Consider the following 15,555-nt stretch of genomic DNA (forward strand, 5'->3'; position numbering starts at 1 on the left):
CGGCTCGTTAACTTAGCGAATGAGCCGAACACGAGTTGTTCATGGCTCGCTCGTGTTCGGCTCGTTTACACCCATAGTAGACTAAAGTTTTTGAAATATTGATATTTTGGAATATTGGCCGATATTTGGAGTGAAATAAATATAGAGTAAATTTCAACGAATTCAAAACCCTTATCATACGTCATTTATGATGTATTCCAAACTTTGTTGAATTTGGCTGGGTTTCGAATGCACCGAAAGCCATAATTGCTGCCACCACACATAGCTGGCCACTAGCCATTGGCTCTTGCCCTCCATCCATTGTTGTTTAATCTTGGCAACTATTACTTGCATCGCCCATCTTGTTGTCAGCTGCCTACACTACCAAGTACCAATTGATGCCTATCACTTAGCTATTGGTGTCACAAAAAAAAATAAAATAAAATAAAAAATGTTATGCTTCAATTTAGCTCGAAAAATGTTAGTTTTGTTGTCCCAATTAATCATGGGGACGGGTTTAGGTTAGATTTTCTAACTAGTTTAATTTCTTCGCTCAGGTTCGGATTGATCTGTCAAATCAAAATTTATCTGCGATCAACTTGAATTGACATGAATAAAAGTTACGGGCTTATGTTAAACAAATTATACGAGTTAGGTTCACATGGATTGATTAAAAAACGAGTTGGAATCGGGTTGGACATTCTAATCCGTTCAATATTCGGGTCGGGCTCGAGTCAAGCAGTTTCAAAAAAATCAGCTCAATTTAAGGTCTAACCCGAACCCTTTTAACACTCCTAAAATAACTTCGATCATCAGACTTTATATATATATATATATATATATATATATTCTCAGATCAGTTAGTCGGGCATCTGTTTGTCAGTTGTAAGTCCCCTCTGGTTTGGGGTCCCTTTTTATAATGAAAGGAAGATTTATATGCCTATTAATTAATTTTTATGTATATATATATATATATATATATATATTCTCTATATTATTACACTCAATTAAATAGCACATTTCATATATATTACATATCAATACATTGTATTTCTTCTACTTTTTTTTTTTTTTTTTGCAAGTCAAATGACCTCTAAATAAAAAAAAAAAATTATGAGTTAAATATGCATTTATAAAATTAATTATAAAATATAGCCTTGACACAATATTAAAATAAAGTAATAAAATAAAATAAAAATAAGAGTGTCTCCAATATAACCCACAATAAATTCTAAAGAAATTATTTATATTATAAAGTCATGGAACTACATCATTTAACAACTACTCAAATTCATTTTCCCAGTTTCCTATCACAAAATTGCCTTAGTTGAGCATGCCCAATCATCAACACTATTATCTACTATCATCATTGCCCGATATTCAAGACCAAAATTTTAAAAAAAATATGGAGGGTCTTGCTTCCAAAACAAGGAATATGGAGGAATAAGTATCCATGATTACTGCCAAGCATTGAGTATTAATTGGGTGTTGACTATCAACTGTTAAGCGTTGAGTACTGAGTATTAAGCACGGCTGTTGAGTACCAAGTACTTACTGCCAACATAAACAACTATTTGACTTTGTTTTAGTTTATATTTAGACTATACGTCTAATATCATTTATTTTGTTTATTGTATAACATTATTACTTTAGGGTCCGAGATCCCAGATTCTCTTACAAATATGGGATTTTGGGAAGAGTCGAGGGAAATCTATTTTCATGTATCTCACTCTTTCACAATGTTAGTGAGGTTCGGAGGATAATCATACACAAATTAAAATTTAACATTCTTTTAGCTGTGATAAGCATGGAGATAATTTATAGATGTGCAGAGATTTGTGGAGGAACAACAAAAAATCTAACAAATGTGTCTATCTATATGGATTTACAAAGATCTAGTAGAAAGATTATCCAAGACGACCACATAGAATTGGCTTGCTCAACAAGCCCAAAACTCATCATAAAAAAGTGAGATGTCTGTGTATCTAATGATGGGTACTCTCTCATGATTATCCCTAGTCTGATCGCTCAATCTTTTTGGTTCGATAGACGGACTTGCGTCAATCACCCTCTTTAGGTTTGGTTGGTCATCCCTACCCGATTGTCCTATTTTTTTTTTTGGGCTCGATCGGCCACCCAGGTCCAATTACCATATCTTTTGGGTTTGATCGATTGCACCGCATTGATCACCCGCTTTGGGTCTGATCGGTCGTCCCAGGCCGATCACCCACTCTTTCGATTTCGACCAATTGTCCCGTATCGATCAACCCATCATTTCGATTGACCGACCGCCATGGTTTGGTCAACCAGTCATCTGCATGCTTTTAAGTTTCTGTATAATAATGCATGTTTATTTGTGTGTGCATGAAACTCTTATATTGACATGATATCTACGATATTTCATTACATGTAAAATATTTACCTTATATGCTTTGCACGTGGCATGCCTTAAATGTCTCCTTGAGCATCCTTATTTGGGATGTCTCTTTAAGCACCTCCCAGTTGTGGTGTCTCTTTAAGCACCCGTGCTTGTGAGTGTCTTCTCTACATATGCCGTCATATGCACAGAGAATAAACAGTTGCACATTTTGCAATGAGATGGCACATATGTACAACCACATGCCTCATTCCCCACGATACCATCCATAGTGTTATAGGTATTTCACATTGTGTTAAACATGAGTCATGCTTCCTAGCTATTGAACTCGTGCAAGGCACGATGTGTGTCCACTCAAGTATGTGATTTTTACCCGTATGAATCATATGACCTAGTATGTTTGACACACTTGCATCTCTGAATGTTTGTCATTTGAGTGACATTTGCATGTTATATGTCTGACAACTATCATATGTATGGCGTATGACGTATGTTTGACTTTTCTCGTTTGTGTGTTACATATCTTTCATGTACGCATATGTGCTCTGTGTGTGCCATTTGGGTAAGGTGTAAACCTTTTCATAGGTATCTTTTTACTTGATACAAACTTGCTTATAACTAGTGTTTGTTTATCACATGGTGCCCCGAGTCCTCCAGACATTTTTAATTCCTTTCCACACATAACATGTTTTATTGGTACATCTCGTTCATATGTCGTGTTGCATGTAACATCCTTGTATTAGTTTGCATGCTTTGTGCTTCACCTTTTGACGCTCAATATGATTACTTCGTGCTTCAGTTGAACAAGCACAATGTGGGTCTTTTGCATGTTTGTAGGCATGCTCAGTCGCCTTGATGGTTTGTCCTGCTTGTTAGGAGAGTGATCAATTTGTTGGTTGTGCTACTCAAACAAGTATTGCCCGCGAGGATATCTCGACGAGCAATGCGAGTTTTTATTACACGAGCAAACAATATAATTGTGCTAAAGATCGAAAAACTCTAAAGTATGTCACTTGCTTGCTCCAGGACCGCATTTTATGATCCACTATCTTAAAGTGTAAATAAATGAATATTTTTGCTACTATACTTATTATCCAATTTACTTTAAAATTTATATATGTTATGCCATATATGAGGTTATTATTTTTAAATGCAGATTCCGCTATCTTAAAGTCAAAGTGCATTTGGCTTGTATCTTGATTCTACATTTAATATTGATGAATGAATTTAGGACCAAACATATATATGCGGAGTTCGACTTATGATATGTTGTCGACCCAGTGACACCAACCGCTTATTATTTTGATTTGGCTTGCCTTTCTGCTTTATTGTATATTTGAATGCTTGAAATAAATTTTATTATTTCTTTCTGTGGTGTGTTTGGGAATCATGAATACTATAATGATTCTTTAGAATTTAAAACTCTAAATTTGCTACATAATCCTAATAAAATATTCAAGATAATGAAAATTTTAGGATTAAAATTGTACATAATAACAAAAAATATTTAAAAGTTAATTTTAAATTCTTTATATTTTTTTTTGTCATTTTTTTCACTTTTTTTCATTTATTATGAGGTTGATTCACATACATTTTTATGAAGATGAATCAAATAAATACCCCCAAATTCCTATGTATTTACATATCTAACACACAAACTTTAATTTTTATACACACATCATCTTACCTATGCTAGGAAAAATGTATTTTACTTTTTAAAGTTGTGATATATCTCATTTGATATGAAAAAATTGGATGGTATAAATGTAAAATCAAAGTTTAGTGTTAGATATGTAAATATGAATTGAGTGGAAGTATGTAAATGCCCCTCATCATAATAATTACTTAAATTAAAACTATTTTCAAATAAATTATTTGACTTATAAGCCAAGTTAAAGTCATTGAAACATAATAGAGCAAACTTGGAATAATTAATTAATAAAATTTCAAACTTGAGTCGTGGTTGGGTCATTAATAAAATTTCAATCGTGTCAGGTGTGGGTCGAGATCGAAGTGCTAGGTCGAGTTTGAGAAGACAGTTAGGGCTGTAAACGAGCCGAGCTTGAGCGAGCTCAGGCTTGGCTCGGTTTCAGTTCGTTCGAAATAGCTCGTGTTCGAAATCGGCTCGTGAACAGTGTGTTCGTGTTCGACTCGATTTAAATATTCGTGTTCGTTTTCGGCTCGAAATTGACTAGTTAACCTAAAATTGAGAAAAATAGATCTAAAGTGTGAGATTCGAACCTGGATCAAATCTATACAAAAGAAGACACCACATTGACACATGAGGTGTTATGATTTAAACTTAGACATAAATATATATAATATATTATAATATAAATAATATATGTAATATATTGTTATATAAATAGTTATATAATTTTGAATCCGAGCGAAAAAACTATTGTTCGTGTTCGGCTCGTTTACACTTCGAGCTTAAAAATTTGTTTCTCTTGGGCTCGTTAGACTTAACGAAAGCCTAACGAGCCGAACACGAGCTGCTTAACGAGCCGAACACGAGCTGTTCACGAACAACGAGCTAAATTGACAGCCCTAACGACAGTGAAGTTATGTTCCGTTACAGTGACCGCCTACACGTTTATCTAGTAAAATAAAATATCCCAAAATATTGACAGAAAAATAATTTTTCATCATATTAAATCGCAAATAATAAAATATATTTGGTGGATTAGATTTTTAAAAGAGCTTACTTAGACGATGTTTGGTAAATTAAATATAATTTATTAAATCCTGTAAATACAAGTTATGGGTTGAATGATATTTCTGAAATCCGTCTCATAATCTGATTGACTAAATCCTAATTTACCACATAAAAGAGATGGAATTGGGAAAATTTTCAATTTAAGAAAGTGATAAATTTAATTTAATTTTTTTTAATATTTAGCTGAATTTAGATTAAATTTATGGCTAAATTTTCTTTGAATGATATTACCAAATACCCCTAAGAGATCTCGATCGCGAGTCACGGAGGAGGGAAGAAGAACTTCCGCCGACGCGCCTCCGCTTATCAGCGCAGATCGCTGCTTCTCTTCTACACTGTCGTAACCTCACCGCCGCCGTTCCTTCGTAAGCTCCATTCCGGCTTTATTCACCTCCAACCTCTCCCTCCATCCGTCCACACTCCATCCATGGCAGCAAAGCTCTCCACCTCCAACACCTTTCGTTCTATTTCCTACATCCAGAACCTCCTCCACATCCTCTCCCCTCGGCAACTCTCCACCCAACACTCCCTCCCCTCTTCACCTTCTACTTCCTCCTCCAATCTCCATCCCCTATTATCCAAATTTCTCCACCTCTTCCAAGTTAAAAAGTTCGTTCCCGCCAAAACCATCCTCAAATCCTTCGCTTCCTGCGACCAAACCCAATCCCACCATTTTCCTACCCTCGCGTCCTCAATCCTCAAGTCATGCAACCACGCCCGCGTCTCCTCATCTGAAGTTTTTGACATGCTCTTCCGTGTCTACTCGGACATTGATAACCTCGAAAGAGCACTCGCGACATTCGAATTCATGATGGAGACATATGGTGTCGTTTCAAGTAGATCCTGCAGTGTCTATATCCAGGCCCTGAGGCGTTGCGGACGGATGGATTCAGCCCTTGAATTCTTCCAAAGGATACTTGAATCGGATGCCATTGATGTGTCCGTGTACACAACCTCAATTTTAGTAGATGGTTTGTGCAAGAATGGGGAGGTTAAGGCTGCACGGAAGGTGCTCGATGAAATGCGTAAGACAGGATTGAAGTCCAATATCTTTTCTTACAATCCATTGATTGAAGCTTACGGTAAAATAGGAGATTTTGAATCATTAGACGAAGTTTTGGCTCTTGTCGAGGACAATAAAATTGAACAAAATGTTGTTACGTTTGCTCTTTTGATCGATGCATTCTCATCCCATAGAAAATTGGAGAAAGCCGAGAAGGCCTTTGAAGAGGTGAGCAGAAGAGGATTAAATGCTGATATTTTCTTGTATACTTCAATGATAAACGCCTATTGCAGAGAAGGTAACATGAAGAAAGCTATTGCTCTTTTTGATGAATGCGTGGAGAGAGGAATTCAGCCCACTGAGAAGACCTATGGTGCACTAATAAATGGTCTTTGCAAGGCTGGGCAGATTGAAGCGGCGGAACTACTGATACTTGAGATGCAGCAGAAGGGATTTGATATAAATTTAGTAATCTTCAACAGCCTCGTTGATGGATACTGCAAGAAAGGGATGATTGACAAAGCTCTAGAATTGAAAGAGGTGATTGAGAAGAAGGGGCTGGAGCTTGACATATACCTTTATAACACAATTGCTGCTGGTCTATGCAGATCAAACCAGAACAGCGCAGCAGAGAAGCTTCTGTATTCAATGATTGACAAAGGAATTGCTCCCAACACAGTGAGCTACACGACATTGATTGACATACATTGCAAGGAAGGGGCTTTGGTGGCAGCAAGGAGCTTGTTTAGAGAGATGGATGAGAAGGGATTTAAGCCTAATGTTGTTAGCTATAATGTCATGATTGATGGTTATTGCAAGAAAGGGAGCGTAAGGGAAGCTGAGAGGTTTAAGAAGGAGATGGAGAAAAAAGGGATTTTGGCAGATGTTTACACATATACATCATTGATTCATGGGCATTGCATCACTGGGAAGGTGGATGTGGGTATGAAGTTGTTTGAGGAGATGGAGCAAAAGGGTATAGTTGCTAATGTTGTGGCGTATACTGCGCTGATATCAGGGTTGTCAAAGCATGGAAGATCAGATGAGGCACTTACGTTGTATGATAAAATGTTGGAGATAGGATTGGTGCCGGATGATTCAGTCTATTCAGCTATTGTGGGTAGCTTTCATTGCACAAATCAAACTTCTTCAATTCTCATATCGCCAAGCTAGCAGACTAATTATTAAAAACAGATTAGGTAAGATTTTGTTTATCGAGGCACTTTCTTATGGGCCTTTTTGAGGAGTGAATATTGTGTCCAGGCATTGCACGTCCAGATGACCAACCATCAACCGCCACATCGCCATACACTTCATTCGTAGGCGACGTGGCGGTTAGCAGTTGGCATTCGGGACGTGCGGACGTTCGGATGCAATATTTTTTCCTTTTTGAGAGAAAGTACTGCTTTTGGACGGCTAATCACATCACTTTACATCATCATATATTTCATTTGTGGGTGATGTGACGCCTGGTGATTGGTCGTACAAACTCAATATTCTCTCTTTTCTGGAAGGTTGTTTTAGTAGATGCCGAGTCATTCTTTTTTTTTTAGTTCAACGTCACCAAGATTCTTCTCCGTTCTTCTCTCAAAACTCTCTTGCTCGAGAAATTATTCTGTGCGGAGTCCAAACCCAATTTTGCTTACAGACTTCAGTAGTATTTCAACAGCTGTATGTAAGGCTGACCCACATTATAATATTATTTATACAGGAAAAAACCCAGCTCGAAACCCAAACCTGAAAATATTACGGAAAAAGCAACCTCTAAAATATTTTTGGAATACAAAAGCATATTCAAATACTCGCGCTCTACCTCATCGCCATTTCTACCAACGGTTTTCTTTCCCGTTACACAACCGTCATCATTTCTTCTTGGCATTTGAGGTTTTAATTTAGGAGTAGAATATTGAGGAGAAGTGGTTTACAATAAATCCACAACAGATAAATTTTGAAGACGGAGAATTATCAAACTGATGACAAGAATAAAATGAAGGTGAGTTGTGAAATTATTTACATTGTTTTGTTTTTTGCACTTGCTCTTTTGTAGCTTAAATCAATTTTATGTTGATATTATAAAATTTAATTTCTTTCCCACAATAATTTCAATACAAGATTAGCAGACACCACCACTTTTTTAAATAATAAATGCCAACAACATGATAATGGGTGCATTTATATTTAAAAATTCCAAATCATCTCCATCCCAAGACCATACTAAGTGCACAACCAATACCACATGAATACTACATATAACACCCAATGTCATCTCAATGTCATCTCAATAATTTCTTCTCCCAAAAATCAACATAACATCCAAATAACATCTCAATACCACTTCAATACCACCCCAGTACCATCGCAATATCACTCCAAAAATATCTTGACACAACTTCCAATACCACCTTAATACCATCCCAATAGTATCTTGGCACAAAACCTCCAATATCACCTCAATAAAACCCAATATCACATCAATACCACCTAAAAAATATCTTGGTACAAAACCTCCGATACCACCCCGATACCACACCAATACCGCTTCAATAGTATCTTGGCACAAAAGCCCCAATACCACCGATACCACCCAATGCCACCCCAATACCACATCAATATCACCCCAATACTACCCCGGTATCACTCCAAAAATATTTTGGCACAAAACCCCCAATACCACACTAATACCGTCCTAATACCACATCAATACCACACTAATATCACCTCAATACCGCCCCAATAGTATATTGACACAAAACCCCCAATACCACCTCAATACCGCCCCAATAAACCCCCAATACCACCTCAATACACAAAACCCCCAATACCACCTCAATATCACATCAATACCACCACAATACCACCCAAAAAAATAACTTAGAACAAAACCACCAATACCACCCCACTACTACATCAATACCACCATAATATCATCTCAATAGTATCTTGACACAAAACCCACAATACCACCCCATTACCACATCATACCACTCCAATACAACTCTAGTACCATCCCAAAAATATCTTGGCACTCTAGTACCATCCCAAAAATATTTTGGCACAAAATATCTTGACACAAAACCCACAATACCACCCCAATACCACTTCATACCACTCTAGTACCATTCCAAAAATATCTTGGCACAAAACCCTCAATACCACATCAATAGCACCCCAATAGTATTTTGCACAAAACCCCCAATACCACCTCAATACCTCATCAATACCACCCTAACACCACAACAATACCAATCCAATACCACCCCGTACCACCACAAGAATATCTTGGTACAAAACCATCAATACCACCTCAATGCCACCCTAATTCCACCCCAATGCCACTTAAATACCACATCAATACTACCCCAGTACCACCTCTTTACCACTCCAAAAATATCTTGGCTCAAAATCCCCAATACCACATCAATGCCCTATCAATATCGCCTCAATACCACTCTAATACTACCCTAATAGTATCTTGGTACAAAACCCTCAATACCACATCATTATCACCCCAATAGCACCTCAGTACCACCCTAATAATATATTGGCACAAAATCCCCAAAACCACCCCAATACCACCTAAATAGTATCTTGACACAAAATCTATAATACCACTTCAATACCACCCAATACAACATCAATACCACCACAGTATCACTCCAGTACCACCCAAAAATATTTTTGCACAAAACCCCAATAATACATCAATGTTACCCAATATCACTTTAATATCACATCAATATCACCCTAATATCACCTCAATATTATCATATTTTTATTCTTACAATTTTTAAATCATATGTTTGTATGTTCTATCTTGTGAGCCAGAAATTGCGGATAGTGATGTAATTGTTGACAAATTGCTTAGTACCATTGTGTTCAATGAAAATTATTTATTGTGCTTATGTACATTAAACTAAATTCACAATTCGAAAGCATCATGTTCGTTTTTGACCAAATTCAAGGACATCTTATTTTGTAAAGCTTGTTTTGAAAAAGGAGCCTAACCCCAATAACATGTTTAAGTTTAAAAGAGCATACATTAGAACTGATTGTCCAACCATTATTCGATATGACGTTGACATGGATGGTAGCTGAAAGGTTAAAAAATGTATTGAGTTTCATAACTATTCCTTGGCAAAGTCAGGTGACCAACATTTCGTGAGATAAAGCTAGAGTATTACTGATATCAACGAAGATGTGCTTAAATCAATGACAAAAGAAGTGATTGGAGCCACATATACTTTCAACTTTCCTGCCACGGATGTTGGTGGAGTAGAGAAATTGCATTTCTTAAAAATAGATTCATACAATTATATTCAAAAGGAGAGACAAGTAAGAATTGAAACGACAACACTAACACTTTAATATAAATGTTCATAGCATGACAAGCTGCAGATAGTATGCTTGCATGAGACTTTCAGATTGATGATACTGATAGTTGATGAGTTTTTTTTTGAAGCGATAACATGTCGAGAGTCGACTATGATTACTTTGGGGACATCGTAATTTTTTTTACAAGTTATGGGTTGAATAAATATAACTTAATATGTGCACCGTTTGTCGGGGTTAACCATCATTGACAGAATGTTATCTTGGGTTAACTATCATTGACAGAATGTTCTCTTTAGAGTAGGTTTTTTATCAGTTAAGACAATTGATTCCTTCCCGTGGTTATTTAAATTTTTTTTTTTTTGTTTATTGGAAGAGAAACAACCACTGACAATATTCACTGATCAGGATCAAACAATTATTAAAGCTATATAAGATACATTTTCTCATACTCGTCATAGATTATGCTGTGATATATTTAAGAAACTTTCTTCAAAAATACAAGCTCTATACACATCACCGTCAGCATGGTAACAAATCTATTCATGTAGCCAAGCTTTTGTTGCCGCCTTATTTTCCAAGCAATATTATCAATTTGCTCAATAAGATAATCACATATGCACTTGGCCAAATGAATTAGAAAAACTATGCACATCTTTGACAAGTATGTACAATCCGCTCGACATGTTATAGTTGTTCGCGGCAAAAAATAAGTTCCGCAAATAAAACACTTAATAGCCAACTCAATACAAAGACCAAAATACTCCCTTGTTACAATGCTTATGAGATCATTCTTTATTTGTAATGAAGTTATGCTTGATAGTAAATATTTGTCCCAAATCACGGTTTTCTCTCTATTGGGCATTCCTATTATCAGTGCAACCTCATCAGCAGTGAAGCCAAACGATTTTTCACCGATCTCGAAAACCTTCTCATCAATATCCCAATATTTCAAAACTTGTAGGGTCAATATATTTTCTTGTTGATACGACAACATCTCAAAGAATTGGAATAAACTAAGATCCCGCAAAACAATTAAAGCTTCATCGTTCAGGTTCCCACGTATTTGGTCACATACTACTCTGATAGCAGAAGGCCTGCACCTACATGTAAGCCTCATTACAGTTAAATCCCTACAAAACAATTGAAAAAAACAAAACAAAATAAGCACAAATTCATTATGTTAAAAGAGAGAAGTGTAAAGTATATTTAAATAACATATAAATAACACACATAACATTCAAATCTTTAATATCACATAAAAAATCAATACATATAAGCCAATGCATATAAGTATATAAATTGGTTTATTCTTTTTGAGATTTTAGGGGTAGATCAATGTTTGCGGTATTGGGGTCGTATTGAGGTGGTATTGGGGTGACATTGTTGAGGTCTTGGGGGTATATCAATGCATGTGGTATTGGGGTATTTGGGTAGTATTGGGGTGATATTAGGGTGGTATTGAGATGGTATTTGTGAGGTCTCGAGGGTGAATCATTGCATGTAGTATTAAGGTGGTATTAAGGTAATATTGATGTAGTATTGGGTTGGTATTGAGGTGTTATTGTTGAGGTGGTGTTAGGGGTGGTATTGGGGTGTTGTTGAGGTGGTATTGGGGTGATATCGTTGAGGTGGCTTTGGGTGGTATTGCAGTGGTAGTATTGCGGTGGTATTGAGATAGTATTGGGGTGGTATTGAGGTGATGTTGGGGTTGAATCAATGCATGTGATATTGGGATAATATTGGGGTACTATTGGGGGTGAATCAATGCTTCTGATATTGGGGAGGTATTGGGGTGATATTGGGTTGATGTTGGGGTGAATCAATGCAAGTGGTATTGAGGTAGTATTGGGGTAGTTTTGAAGTGATATTGATGTGGTATTGTGGGTGAATCACTACATGTGATTTGGGTGGTATTAAAGTGGTATTGGGGTGGTGTTAGGGGTGATTCAGTGCATGTGGTATTGGGGTGTTTATATGTGCAAACAACTCTTAACGATAAGTTCTTTACAAACTTTTGTTTGTTTGTACAAACAACCCTTGAGGTTAAGTTCCCTAATTTAAACCGTGCCTTAAAATCATGCATCAAATTCTTACTTTGCAAACCAAACTCCACATAAACATTGAATACCAATTAAATTAAAAGGAAAGTTTACGCATATATCATTATAATTTCCTACAATTACTATTATTTCTTCCCATTTTTTTAATAATTTAGATATTACTACATTCTTTTAAATCCTTAAATATCATAACAACTGACTTTGAAGGTGGCAGACACATGTAAAATTTTAAAAATTGGATGATATATAAGCTCAAAGTTTAAGTTTTAATTTTACAAGCTCAAATTTTAATTTTAAATTTTACATTTTACATTTATACAACTAAAAATTAAACACCGACAAATAAACATAACCCATTTCTTCCTAAACCCTAAACCCTTTACCTTGTAACTCCATGACCCTACCTTTGCACTTTATTTCTTTCATTTCATGCTTCGACATCTTGGAAAAAACCCTAAAAAATGAGTAATGAGTTTACGTGAGAGTCCGGTGACGTAGAATGACGAAATTGAAAACCGGGGAATTATATTACTTTGACGATTGAGAGGAGAAACAGTGACGCAGAGGAGGGAAGAGCGACTCACCGGCAACGCAGAGGAGAAACGACAATTCACTGACAACACATAAAGGAGAAGGCCACGATGTCGATGCAGAGAGGAGAAGGCCACAAAGGCGATGCAGAGGAGAAAAGGGTGATCGGGAATGATATGGAACCCTAGACCTTTCACACTAAATAAAAATGCAGGCGTGGGTTTCGAGTTTTTGAATAGAGGAGTCAGGGTTAGAGTTCGGACCGGGTTCATTCGCCTCCAAAAGATTACTTTTTTCCTATAAAAATAATAGTATAATGTGGGTCATCTTTACATATAGTTATTGAAATTTTACGTGAGTCTGGACGCAAAACTGCGTCTGAACTCCGCACAAAATGAGTTCTCCTCTTGCTCAATGTCACCTTCGATCTCTCATTCCCTTCTTCGTTCTCTTCTTCCTCTTCTTAACCTCTTGGCGCATTTTGTAAATCTATAAAAAAATTAATCTTTGGTGGTTTAATGCAGAGATTTTGAAAATCCTTGCTTGTCCGCCTCAAGAATCTGCAGAACCTGTGATTGCGACTTTCCCCATCAAAAGCGGCGAACAAAGTATGAGAAGTTTCCCTTTATAAATCTTTCAATTAATAGTTGCAGAATTTCTAACTTTTCTCTGAGTTAAAAAGTTTTAATATCTATATATGTATACATATGTATGTATGCGTCCATCCATCTGCTGGGTAAATGAAAATTTCAATGCCAAATAATGCATTCAATTGAGTTCAACATACAATATTCAGCCTGTGTATAAGAATAAAAAGGTTTATCTTAAATATAACTTTTTTGAAGTCTTCTTCTTCAAATTATGCACACACAACTTAGATGAGCTGGAAGTAATTTTTGTAACATTTAAAAATGACATGGCTATGATTTAATGACACTAAACATCTGTTAAAATTTTTCTTAAGGATGTTTATCATTCACCCTGCTGCTATCATATTTTGTTTTTCTTGATCTTTTTCCTATTGAATTATGTGTGTTTTACAATCTAGGATTGTTACCATGGATATTACAGTTGCAATTAATATCATTGTAAGTGGAAGAAGAATTTCATCTTGGGCTCAAGCTTATGTAGAAGCATCTGATATTTTAATGATTCATGTTGATATCATTAATCTTTGTGTAGGTTCTTTATGCTGTATTTTATGATTCAATGTAATATATGTAATACTTGTGAACAAATAGCTGAAAGTTAATTTAATTGTTATTTAGATGTTATAGAAGAAGAAAAGTGTAATTTAGTTAGAATGTAGTTATTTCATAATATTATGTATTATAAGCCCTTCAAATAGGTTATTACAATAAGGTTGATGTGCCAAGTTGTTCCATTATCTTTTGCTTCATGCTTGAGATTAGTTAATGTTGTAAATCTAAATAACATTCAAGGAAATTAAAATTGTAGAAATTTAATTTATGTGTAATTGAGGATGATATATACTACCCCAATGTTATCTTTCACATGGGCAAAACAAACATTTAGTTGAGGCTTCAAGGTTTGGTTTTAAGGAAGTGTTGTCATTTTAGAAACAATAAAAATTAACCAAATCAACATAAAATGTTACATTTTTAGTTTCAAGGTCTATATCTTAAAATCAATGAATAATTCATTTTATTTATGATTACTGCATAATTGTTTTAATATTTATTAGTGATTTTTTTGTGATCTCATTCATTTATTTTTATATAGATGCAGAATAGTATCAATTAGAATAAAAGGAGTGCATGGTTGAGCGCACATATGATAATGATTAGATATCCTCTAATTGACATGATTTTTGGAACAAAATAGTGATGAGTATATATCTGACTGTTTCAACCAATGTTTTGAAAAGCTGTCCGGATATTAAAACCCGTAAGAAATATCTTATGCTTCATACTTGAGATTAGTTATTGTTGTAAATCTAAATACTATTTAAGGAAAAAAAAATGTAGTAATTTATTTTTTTTGTAATTGAGGATGATATATACTATTCCAAGATTATCTTCCACGTGAGCAAAACAACATTTTGTTATGACTTCATGGTTTGGTTTTAAGGAAGAATTGTCATTTTAGAATAAAAAAATAAAATTTAACCAAAGCAAAATAAAAGGATACATTTTTTGTTTCAAGATTTATGTCTTAAAACAAAGGAATAATCCATTTTATTTATGTTAACTACATAATTGTTTTAGTATTTTATTAGTGATTTTTTTAATCTCATTCATTTGTTATTACACGGATGCATATTAGTATCAATTAGAATAAATGGAGTGTATGATCGAGAGAATAATATTGATTAGATATCATCTAATCTAAATGATTTTGGAACGACATAGTGATGAGTATATATTAAGACTGTTGTTTACAAGGTTTTGAAAATCTATATGGACATCAAACCCATAAGAATTATCTTCTGCTCATGCTCGAGACAAGTTAAAGTTGTAAATCTAAATAACAATTAAGGAAAAAAAATTATAGAAATTTACTTTTTGTGTAATTGAGGATGATACATACTGCT

At 35.2% G+C, this 15,555-nt stretch overlaps 1 protein-coding gene across 1 annotated transcript; it reads left to right on the forward strand.

The window, feature by feature from the left end:
• Positions 1-5,323: 5,323 nt before the first annotated feature.
• On the forward strand, positions 5,324-14,184 carry LOC110023380 (pentatricopeptide repeat-containing protein At2g32630-like). Its single transcript, XM_020722771.1, has 3 exons — positions 5,324-7,277; positions 13,526-13,609; positions 14,050-14,184. The coding sequence occupies exon 1, from the start codon at positions 5,503-5,505 to the stop codon at positions 7,249-7,251; it is 1,749 nt and encodes a 582-aa protein (XP_020578430.1). The 5' UTR covers positions 5,324-5,502; the 3' UTR covers positions 7,252-7,277; positions 13,526-13,609; positions 14,050-14,184.
• Positions 14,185-15,555: the final 1,371 nt, after the last annotated feature.

This window comes from Phalaenopsis equestris, unplaced genomic scaffold, assembly GCF_001263595.1.
Source record: "Phalaenopsis equestris unplaced genomic scaffold, ASM126359v1 Scaffold000224, whole genome shotgun sequence".
Taxonomy (NCBI): Eukaryota; Viridiplantae; Streptophyta; class Magnoliopsida; order Asparagales; family Orchidaceae; genus Phalaenopsis; species Phalaenopsis equestris.